Source organism: Erigeron canadensis, chromosome 4 (genome assembly GCF_010389155.1).
Source record: "Erigeron canadensis isolate Cc75 chromosome 4, C_canadensis_v1, whole genome shotgun sequence".
Lineage (NCBI taxonomy): Eukaryota > Viridiplantae > Streptophyta > Magnoliopsida > Asterales > Asteraceae > Erigeron > Erigeron canadensis.
Window position 1 is genome coordinate 27,456,546 of NC_057764.1, and position 12,597 is coordinate 27,469,142.

The 12,597-nt window shown below is 32.3% G+C and overlaps 1 protein-coding gene across 2 annotated transcripts; it reads left to right on the plus strand.

The window, feature by feature from the left end:
* Positions 1-8,655: 8,655 nt before the first annotated feature.
* LOC122597114 lies at positions 8,656-11,201 on the plus strand. 2 transcript variants are annotated; one of them, XM_043769745.1, is made up of 4 exons: positions 8,656-8,913; positions 9,193-9,305; positions 10,607-10,736; positions 10,938-11,201. In XM_043769745.1, exons 1-3 carry the CDS (start codon positions 8,802-8,804, stop codon positions 10,685-10,687), a joined length of 306 nt encoding a protein of 101 aa, XP_043625680.1. In that variant the 5' UTR covers positions 8,656-8,801; the 3' UTR covers positions 10,688-10,736; positions 10,938-11,201. The 2 variants fall into 2 exon arrangements, with proteins under 2 accessions (XP_043625680.1, XP_043625679.1); XM_043769744.1 differs by having other exon boundaries at positions 8,657-8,913; positions 10,607-10,687.
* The last annotated feature ends 1,396 nt before the right edge of the window (positions 11,202-12,597 follow it).

Consider the following 12,597-nt stretch of genomic DNA (forward strand, 5'->3'; position numbering starts at 1 on the left):
GGATCTGCCCTGTTCTTAAATATATGAGCTAGCCTTTTTATTAAAAACTATTTACTCTACATATTATGATTTTATTATTTAATTCATCGAATTAAGAAAAAGTTGTTGCTTTATAACTTTAGATTTTAGACTAGATTTATGATAATATCAATATTAGATTATCATATATTTAAGTCATAAAAGCTTATAATTTTAAAGATATACGGTTCCAAGGGTTATACTTTGAAAGTTGTATTACAAATAATCATATGTTCGTCAATGTCATTATTAGATGAGACATATTAATGGAATTGTTTGCCGTAGTTATTCCACAAGGCACATGCTACAATAATTCCTCTATTATAAATTTTTTGAAACCAGTTGTACTCGTAATATGATATACATAATTGTGATTATGTAATTAACATTCAAGTATATGTATTTAATCATGATGCGGACCATAACACGAATATGTTTATTTTCAATCACATGTCCTATGATAATTAGATAAAAAATTATGATTGTTTACATATTCTTTGATAACAGTTACGACTCTTGATTTGAGTGACAATTGTAACTTTAAATGTTAATACGCCAAACTAATACTAAAAATGGAGAAAGTTTTGTAGCTTTTTGATTGAGAGATAGAATGAATTTTGAATGAAGTTCATATTAATTTAGATTTAGTATTCAAGTAACCTTCTGTTATGAATCGTGCTTTTAAAACAAAAAAGTGTATTTATAACTAAACTAAAGGATGACATAAGTGAGAGTCAACTTGATGAAATTGAGCGATTTGATTGGTTAATAAGCTATTAGGTTTTGAAATAATTTTGTGTAGATAATGTTTCATATGTTGAAATTTTTTTAATTAATTAAATGATTAAAAATTTAAAAATTTTTTGTCAAGTTGATAGCTAAAAACAAATATAAATTAAGTATTCAGGGCTAAAAAGTGTAAATTATTGATAGAAAACGAAAAAGTGTAAATTAATGAGAATTTTTTAAAAATTAATATAAATACTAATATAATAATATATTTGGATAATGATTATTAGAATTTTTAATTAATAGTTAAATTAAATGATGACATAAGCGAGAATGAATTTGATGAAATTGAGCAATTTGATTGGTTAATAAGTCATTAGTTCAACTGTTTTATAATATATATTAAGATAAAATTAAGATTAAGATAGAATGACTAATTACATGTTTCATTGATTTAATAACTTATATTTTTTTCATTACTTTCCCTATTTATTTTCGTTTCAGCTAATTTTTACTACATAATAATAAAATTCCTAATATCCAAATAATTCATTAAAATTTAAACTAAATGAATAGTTAATTTGTCATTTTTTAGTGACTAATTTAGGGTACCTATGAAAAATATTATCATCTCGTCAAAGGTACCAATATTTCTAAAAAAAACTCATTGTAAAAAAACTCATTGTAAGATTATGATCATTATGAAAAATTATGCTTGTCAAGTTAAAATTTTGTTAAAAAAATCCTTGTAAGATTGAAATTCATAACCTTATTTAAACTAAATCTTATCTCACCATCAAATGGTCAATTGATCTAAGATCAATGACTAATTGTCATTGTATGAGCTTTCATTAAATTAAATGAAAAACATGAATGAAGTTCTCGTCAAACAATGTTAATTTTAAACAATTATCATAAACTCAATTAAGAGGCTTAAAATTAGCAATAGGCCACTTTGAAGTATAGCTTATCTAAAAGTAAACTTAACTCCAAAGGTCTCTACAATCTGGATCGAGAATCCATTGGATCAAGGTTGATTAGATTTTTCTTTTAGCTGATCAATTCGCTTTGGTGACTTCTTATTGTGATGTTATTGTGAGAAATATTCACGTATGAACATAAATAATATTAAGTATAACATGATTTGTTCATGTGTGAACCAATTTGTTCACATATACATTCACATATAAACATCAAATTTTAATTTAGAGGATCTAATGGTTCTTCCAATTCAAATGATTCCCACTTGAACTTTTTCTTATATATATATATATATATATATATATATATATATATATATATATATAGGGTAACTTTCCGATGAGAACAGATTTAAAATAAGAACAAGGGATAAAATATGAATTTTAGTATTTATATGGGAGTTTTTTTATATCCTTTTATTATTACTTTTGATTTGAAGTAACTGTCGTACAAACAAAAAACACCAATATCATTGCATCCCTATCCATTTTTTAAAGAGTTTTATATTAATCTGTATTTTTTTATATCAAAAAATTTATAAATTTGTAATTTTTTATTACATATACGGAATGTTTAATCTTTGACCATTTATATAGAAAAACACATGAATGTACAAACCAAATTATTATGCATCCAACTTGTAACACCCCACTTTTAAAGCCCAAAATGAAGTGTCACGATCGAATCTAAATACAAATACAAAAGTGAAAAGAAAGTCTTCTTGTAATAACTATAAAATAATGCGATCTTGAACCTTGATCTTCAATAATTCTTTGCGCGGAAACCACCAATAAATCTTATTTATCCTTTTTAATAGTGTACCTGCCGCATGGAAAGAAAATGCGCCTGAGCCTGACGCCCAGTGTGCGGATAGAACAAAGGCAAATGTGAATATATAAAGTATATGCGAACAATAAGGTATATGATGCGAATCAATTAAGTATTACAATGAAATATGAACGAAATGAGAGTTGAACCGAACTAAGAAGTCAAAAGGTATGAATAGTCGGGTCCAAAATTCCGACGTTTGCATATCAAGTATGTTAGATATGACAAACACGACCAAAATTCCACCATTTGCATTCAACAAGTATTGGTTGAAAGGTGCACATAGGACTGCAGATCTATATGTACTAAAGGTGAATGAGGAGTTGACACACACCCCAAACACAATCCAAAACATAAACACAAACTAGGGTCACCCATACGCCCCCTAAAACCATTATACGGCCAACGAAGAGGAAACGCCGTAACCGATCACACTGCTACGGAAGTGTCGCGTCATTAGTGCCATAATAACGTGTCTATGGCACCCCCATAGGTGGTTAAGTTACCCGCATACCCAGAGTAGATAATCTAAGAAACTCATAACAAAGGAACCAATTATTCAGGTTATCATAATATCAAAGGCACATATAACATGACAACAAATGAGCAAATATAGTGCTATTTTAAAGATACAATAACAAAGAGCACTAACAAAGATGACATATCAGATAGATCATATCAATGAAGCATAAATGAATAGAATCAAATAAGGCCATACAAGAAATATTTGTAGTCAAGATATGACAAGAATCAAAGGGAAAGCTTAAAAATAAGGTCAAATTCGTACAATTATAGAACGTACAAGGATTTCAAATCATAATTTTGATGTTTTAAATAAACAAGAATCCGTACTTTTTATATATAATAAATAAGTTTAAAACCAGAATCCGTACTACAATATAATAAATAAAATTTAAAACCAGAATCCGTACCTCAATAATGATCCAAAACTGTAAAGTCTCAACGACCACTGAATCCTCAAACAGCGCCGAAGAGAAGAACTGAAAACTAATAGACAAGCAAGGAGTGAAATTTGATATCTTTATTTCCGTCTCAGCAAATAGTTTTTTTTCCACAAGGGATTGTGATGTCTTTCTATGGGATCGCGGGTCTTTTTATTAGCTCCTATTTGTGGTGCACAATTTCATGGAATGTAGGTAGTGGTTATGATCGATTTGATAGAAAAGATGGAATAGTGTGTATCTTTCGTTGGGGATTCCCTGGAAAAAATCATCGGGTCTTCCTCCGATTTCTTATAAAAGATATTCAGTCCGTCAGAATAAAAGTTAAAGAGGGTATTTATGTTCGTCGTGTCCTTTATATGGATATGAGAGGCTCTACATGAAACGATTTATATAATTTACTATTATCTTCCTGATGTTATTATATCCGATGCTTGCAAAGCTTGTGCTATTAAACATATTCAGTTCCTCATATTTACATGGTTATTTTTCGTTGCCTATATATAATACATGGCATATTGACCCTGTTAAAACTTGAATTTAATATAAGATGCTTCTATTGTTTATCTGTATGCAAGATATGTACGTATAACCATATTTTGCATTAAGTAGTTTATAAAGAAGGCCATATATTAGTCTATGCAAATTAGTCTAGTAAATATAAATATATACTAATATATATGGTGAAACAAAACTGTGACAGGGAAGACTGATGACTTTGGATAGAATTGATAAATGGAAACAAAATGGTGTAGTGCAGTGTGGTTTATGCAAGTCTGGAGATGAAATCCATGAGCATTTATTTTTTAAGTGTAATTTCACTGAGCAAATATGGAGGAGTCTTAGGTCCTTCAGTTGGAATTTGAGAAATGTGAATTCTATGCAGGAGATGGTACAGGAGATTGCAAAGAATAAAGAACACAATAATATTGGAAGTGTGGTTAATAAACTAATAATTACAGCTGCAGTGTACTTTACTTGGCAAGAGAGGAATAATAGAATCTTTAAAATGAAGAAGAGGAATGAGGAAGCAGTGTGCAACATTATCATAGAAAGTGTTAGAGTTAAATTGCTTTCTCTGAAAATTAAGAATACTAAGAATGTGAGCAGGATTGGTGAGCAGTGGAGTTTGAGGTGGGATAATTTCTGTTTTGTGGCTGTTTGATGGATTGGGGTTGTTGTTGATACAACTTTAAGTATGTGTGCGAATTGGAATAGTGAGTTGTGAAAGATGAAACTACTTGGTCCTTTTCTAGCATGCTTCGAGTTTGTATCTAGTTTGATTTTGGTTCTGGGTTTTTGGTTTGTTTCTGGCCATAATGTGTTGTAAGTGTAGTATTGCAGGAGCTTGAATTTTAGTTGTTGCATGTATTTTAGATAGTTTGGGACTTGGGTATGTCCAAGTGTTTGATTGGTTTATTTGTACATATTTTTTGAACATCAATACAATTCACAGATTTAATTAAAAAACAAAACTGTGACAGCAAACCTATATCGAAGAATTCATTTGACCTTTTTTAACAAAGTAGCTAGCTTAAATCACATATGCATTCTTTATTTTAAAATTGACTATATCAGATTAATGCAACAATTAGTCATGACATGATATCTTCTGTGTTAATATATTTGTACCATACGCACGCCACTAAAACCGACTTAAAAGCTCGACTTAAGTTTTTCTGCTTAGCAACTTAGAATCAATTTATATTATTACATAAATATATTGTTTGATTATGATTACTACAAACACATTAGCATGCTTTTCTAGGTTCTGTTAACGTAACTTACCGATCTACCTATGAACTCCAGATTCATTGTTTGTTACATTAATAGTAGATTTTTCATTTTCGAAAACAATATAGTAATGAACCCGAAATATTAACTTTTCTCCCTCTCTCTCTCTCTCTATATATATATGGGAAGTGAAGGTGAGGTTTTCACATCCAACTTGGGTGAAAAACCACTCACATTTTGATTTTTTATTCCATAAAAATCAAAGAGCCCATCATTTATTCATTAATATTATAATATTAATATGTGGGAGATTTTTCACCCAACTTAGGTGTGTGACAACCCACACTCACCTTTCCATATATATATGTGTGTGTGTGCAAGTTATTTTAGGACCAATTTTAGAACATATGTTTTTTTATAACTTACACACCACCATGATCATCTCCGACCACCACCATGATTTTCCGGCCACCACGTCACCGGAAAATCATGTGTAAGTTAACTTACACGTGTGTAAGTTACACATGATTTTCCGGTGGACCCGTCGCCGGAAAGTCTTAGTGTTTTTACAAAAAAGTCTTGTATATCGTAGTAGATGATGATGGTGGTGTATAAGTTACAAAAAACACATGTCCTAATTGGTCCTAAAATAAGATGTGGTCATAAAATAACTCACCCTATATATATATATATATATATATATATGATAACACTCCGGTGAAAACACTTAAAAACATCATTTTGATGCATTAAAAGTCCATAAAACTAACATAGTGCATAACTAATTATCATAATTTAAGTGTTTAACAACACATTGATCCGTCAAAATCGAAAAAATAACGTTTTTTGTTTTGTGCATCCATCTTGGATGCATATTCATTAAAATGATGCATCCAACAAAAATCGTGATTTTTTTTATTTTGACGGTTCAATGTATTGTTAAACACTTAAATAATGATATTTAGTTATGCACTATGTGAGTTTTTGTAACATCCCAAGATTTTAAGGTAAAAGAAATTAACCCCTTTTTATAGTTTTAACATTAAACTAATTTCCTAGTATTTTATTTTTGGATATGGGGTTAATTTAGTTGGAACTTTAGTGGATAACGGGTATTTTAATACCAAGAAAATCATATGGGACGTGGCATCTCCAAAGAGTGTCAGCCCTCTTTTTCTTTTGAGTCACCTCCCACTTCACTCATTCTTCTTCTTCTTCTTCACTTCATACATTCTTCTTGCTTTCACTAAATCAAAGTTTAATCTTCCAAGCCCAAGGTAGAAATCAAAATAATAATCATCATTAACAACTCTTATCAAACAAGATTAAAAAGTTAGGGTTTGTGGATTTGTGGTGGAGGTGGCCGAAATTTAAGAGGAAAAAGGGGAAGAAATTGTGTATTGAAAACCCTAAGTAATTGTCTTCGTTGTTGAGGTAAGGAATTTCCCCAATTTAGCTTTATCTTTTCTTTTGAAATTAGGGTTCATGAAGGAACCCAAATTTAGGGTTTTGCTAGAAATTGGATTGTGGTTATTTTTTCCCCAATTCCTTAGTTAACCTAGTTGTCATTGAGTTATATAATGTGTTTGATTATGAAATTGATAAGTTCTTGTGATAATTTGGGTTTATGAGAAAAGATGAGTTTTTCTAGTTATTGAAATAATGATGAAAATGGTAGAATGAGCTACCTAGTGTTATTGTATGAATGAAAGTAACTCAATGACAAATGGGTTGGGTTTAGAAAAGGCTAGTAATTGAGTATGACTAGGTTAAGCTAGTCAAATTGTGAGTGAAAGCTTATGCATTTTATGATATGATCATAGGTTGAGCTTGTTGAGCATTATTGTTTAGCTTTGTTGTCTTTGTTGCGGAGGAGGTGAGTATACCTGCATACCTTTGTGTATACGTTAGGTCAATTACCATGAGATGTGAATGTTCCAAGCATGGTAATTGATTTGGCGTTTAGCCCATGTGGGGCATAGTTTATGAGGCCTAAGAACCTCCGGGGCCTAAGAACCCCGATAGTTGATCGATTGAGGCCTAAGAACCCCGATAGATGATCATGATTATGTTGTTTAGCTTATATGGATCCATATATGTATTTGATAGTGTGCAAAGTGAGCATGTAAATGTGACACGACGGTGTTATAGGTTACATGTGAAAGTCTTTGCACTTGCCTTCTTTCGTATTCGTAAATGTATGCAAACATATTCACTAAGCCTTTGCTTATATTTTAGTTGTTTACCCTTTTATAGGTAGTTCCGGAAGAAGGAACTAGTGTGGTTCATTTGAAGAAAGTTGAATTAGAGCTTGAAGTAAATTTTGGAAGTTCTTGAAGGTATATAGGTCATCCTTGGATGGATGATGATCTTTTGGTGTAGATACCTAGTTGTCCCTCTCCTTTGGCTCTTGGTACATTTTGGTGTAATGGTCATATTTCTTGTTGAATTATGTAAATGAGCAGGGGTAAAATGGTTAGAAAGTTGTGAAGTTGAAATTTGGTCGAAAATTGTGTCAATTTGGGTAAATGACCCATTTGGTGGTGTTCATGGGTTTGGAAACTAAATATTGTTGTGTGAAAGTCAAAATGTGTTTATAATGTTGTTAGAAACTTTCAGAATGTAGCTTTGAAGTTCTTTGTGTCATGGTAAGGATTGCAAGATGGTTCAAGTGTCAAAAATGGAATTGGGTTGCTGATCAGGTAGCCCACTGCGGCGCAATGGTTTTCCTCGTCTTTGTTTTCAGTTCCCCCCACTGCGGCGAAGTGGGAGAGTGTCAAACCCACTACGGCGCAGTGGGACCTTTTTCCATTTTGTTCCGAGGATTCCCACTGCGGCGCAATGGGTTATATATATATATATATATAAATCTTGTATTTTCGGTTTATCAAGTCGGGTGCTTTCAGTTTTATAGACTTTTAATGCATCAAAATGTAGTTTTTAAGTGTTCTCATTTTAATTTGGTTCTTATTTGATAACCACCATATATATATATATATATGAATATTTTTTAATTAAATATGGATATTGACGTGACAAGGGTAAATTGAGTTGTAATATCTTGTGTTTGAAACAAAATTTGTTCGGTAAGTTGATTTAGTATATATGAACAATTTAGTGAGATTGTTGGTATGATTAGACATATTGAAAATACTATTTATAGTCATCTACTATGAAATATCAATTTGTTTGTTAGTTTGTCATATCAATTTATTTGTATACAAAAAGAAAACAAATTAAGTTTGTGGGTGAGCTTCAAAATTTGTTTTTTTTTATGACAAATAGATTAAATTAAATTTGATAATGTTTTTAAAATTTTATATGTTTGATAACAAATAGATTAAATTAAATTTGGAGCCAAAATAATTTGTGTGTTGTTAAGATAACCCGTATGGTTAGGAGACTTTTGCATATTAAAAAGTTATCAAAACAAAAACTGAAGAAAAAAAAGAAACAAAAAAGCCGGGTTAGAAGGCGGATAAAAGCCATAACTGATAGTCAATTTCGCCGGAGAAACAAATCGCCGGCCGATCTTCATCGGCAGTCCAAATGAGTGAATCCCAAATCCATCCTTCATCTCCACCTGCTGTTGCTGATGCTGCTGCTACTAGTCTTACCCCACCAAACGACCCCCCTCCTCGTCGTTTTGATCCCAGCCGCAGTAATCCTCCTACTCTCCCTTTCCATTTAGGGTTTTTATTTCTGTATACATATATATATATATATACTGTATCTATAGAATCTTAGTGTTTGTTATTGCTTGTCTGTTTAAAGAAATAAGCTAATTATAGACACCCTCTATTTAGTTTTCACTAGACTAGAATTTTTTTTAATTTTTTTTGTTTCTTATAAAATAAAGGTTTGTGCTTGAACTTTGTTGCTTGTTGCAGTATATAATATGTGACGTTTTCTTTTTTCGTTTTGTTGTTGGAATGTGTAGCGATTGGTATTATCAAACGGAAAGCGTTGATTAAAGACTTGGCTGCTGTGTATCATGCCGAGTGTCTTGCTTATTGTCAAGAGCTTTTAGAACTCCAAAGAAAATGTGAAGAGGTATGAAACGTTCGTCCATATTCGTATTTTTCTGTTTAAGATATAAGAAAGTTGAATATTGTTTTGCTTGATTAGGAAACCTAAACATTGTTAGTTGTATACTTGTATCTAGTTATTTGTTTACGGTCAGTATCTTTATCTATGAACCAAAGGGCCTTGGCTTAATGGTTATTGTGGATTCACGGTGACTCGGTGAGTTATAAACCAAAAAGTTGGGTGTCAAGTCCCATTGGAGACAATGTGTGAATAGCGATGTGGTGCTTGAATACTTGACTTTTATGAAACCAAAAAGTATCTTTAACTATGGATGCATATAGCTTTTTTATTGTAGAAAAATATTTGATATAGTTGTTTAATGCTGACATTAAAATGATATGTTTGATGTGCCCTTCGTCATTTACAGACACTGCCGACCGGTTATATATACGCTTATGTTTTTCGTTGCATTAGTAACCACAATAGTTTGGAGGCCATGTTTGGTCATAGTGAGATACGGGTTCTTGTGGTGTAGTCTAGGTACATCGCAAGTAGAGGTGGCACCCATATAGGATTATAGGAATCTGACACTTTGTCATATATTTTGATACCGATAGTTCAAACAAGTAAAGTTTGAAAACTTAGGTCACAAACTCACAAATGAAATAGTTCTACCGGGTCAAAGTAATAGCACAAATCTGTAAAATGTATCTATATATCAAGTTGATGCGTGTCAAAGCGGTCACCAGAAATAGCTGAACTTTAATGTTTATCCCATCATGATACTGTCTACACTGATACCCAGTGATGTTAAGTAATAAATTCCGAGAAACACTAAAGTGAATAGGAAAGATCTCTCTCTCAAGTTCCAAGGTTCAATTTCATCACAGGGTTATTCCGAAAACCTGTAATGTAGAATGCGTGACTTGACTTTAGTGCTATCTCAATAGCAATACATAGTACTTACCAAGTTTAGGAAAACTACATCCCCTATCCCATATGCTACTTTGAGAAAACATCATGAAGGTACAGTTAAGGAATTTAGGTATTGAATTCATAAAACTTCTCTTTAGGCGAAATAAGAAAATTCTCCAATCATGATGAACCATTACCAAGTCACTATCATTATGGATGAGCCACTTTGGAGTTTGGACTTCACTTGTGAGTCGTTACTTACCGGCACTTCAGCTCCATATTGTACTTGTTACCTATTCCTTTTAGGATTACATCTTGTTATCATGTTCGGCTTAACAGTTTGATACCAGGATCTATCTGTTTGTGGCTTTGTGCAATCACCATATTCTATCATTTAAAATTTCTTGCAGAGCTACACTGATGTAAAAGTTGCAGCAGACCCGAGGAAAGAAACAATGAGGCCTCCCAAGCGACACAAAAAATCACGCTAGGTGTGTCAACTTGTCCCCTTGCTTGTTACATGTACAAAAGCCTAAACATGTAAGCGGGTGAAGTTACATTTTTGTAATATGCAAAACTAAAAACTTATCTAGAAAATTATATGAGTAGTCTGATATTCAACTCTCCACTTTTGTTGATTAACTAGTAGGTCAAAAGGTTGCCAGTGCCTGTCTTAGAATAATGGCTATGATATATATCTGAGCTTTTATTCTGTTCAATAATCGTTTTCATGCATATCAGGTACACATTCGTGTTAGGAGCTACCCTGATTATGGATCTACGGCCACTTGCTTTATTGTATATATGACTATCCTGCAATCAACTTCTGTTAGGAGTGACTCTTTAGCGACTTTTTTATCTGTTATGTTGTGATCTACTTGACTTAAATTTCTAGTCCTGATGTAGTGCCCCTATTTGGATATATTTTCATTTGTAACATGCGTAGTTGCTCACTATTTTGAATACATCAGGATGTTGATATGACTAAAATCCTCATATTTTCCATTTTGTATCCTACTTTGTTCTTCAAAATATACAAATCACAAACATCTTATCCCACACAGTTCAGCAGAAGTTTGCTATCTTAGAAGACCCTTGTCTGTGTTCTATTTTGTCAAGTAACCTGACACATGTATAAGACACAATGTTTGGAACTGGAGTTAAATGTTCCAGGCATAGTCTTTAGTCCCAATGATGGTATCATATTGGAAATGGGCTGTTTTAGCAGCAACCGAGAATCGTTTTACAGTGACAAAGGGCTTATGATATATAGGGCCTATCTATCATACTTACTCTTTGATGGAGTTCACGAGTTTAGGCGAAATGAAACGTAATTGTGTGCTGGACAACCAAAGTTTCCTGCTTATTTAAAATTTAGTACATAGCTTTTCTGTAATATATCTAACGAAGTTGTCTGTTAAATTAAGAGCGAAAAAAGAGACACAAAGAGGTGTTGACAATACAATTCAACCACCAACAATGGACTCATTATATGATCTGAATTTATTTTAATTCGTCAACAAGCCAGTTCATCTTTCCAATTTGCCATCTGAAATTCTGAATTACTAGCATGTACAACGTATCTTAATCGGCAAATTGTGGTTCTAAATTTTCATCACATATGAAGGATTCACCGTAAGGTTTTGTGTGCATATTGACTGCTACTTCACATGTTTACAGAAAATGTCTATGCTTATGGAGATTTCATGGTATGAGCTTACCATTGTCTCTCTAAGAGCATCGGTAACATGTCACCCAACGTCATGAACGTTCATTGTTTGTCAAAGTCCATGAAACTTTAGTAGGAACGAAGTCCATGGGTATGGAACGATGGACTATAAGAAAGAAAATGCAATGTAGATCCATTTACATCTATATCTATACCTATATATAAAAAGAATAGCCCCTTTATTTATGAAAATGCTGAAATTATTCTATGCAATATGACTATAATACCCTTACTCTTTTCCTGCCCATATTCTTTATTTTATTCACTAATTTAACTATCTCCACTGATATACCTAAGATACCCTTAATGAAATAAATTACACAATCAATCCCTCAATTCTTAAAATAACTACACTAACCTAATAGCCTACACTATTTGTCGTCACCGCCATCCACTCACTGTCACCCGTCACCACCACATTGTCGTCACCGCCGCCGCATTTGCACGGACACCATGCTAGTATATTTAAGGTAATATGGTAAAGTATGTCATGAAGATTCACGACTACTTTTCTATAGTTGTAAAAGAAAAGTGGTTAATAAAACTTCGATAGAGCATTGCAAAGTCGACATTTGGGAATCATGTAAATTTTTTTTCCATATCCATTTGGGTTTCAACCCTTCCCCTCGACGAACGATGCTAGAGATTGGTCGGATTAGCCAGATATAAATA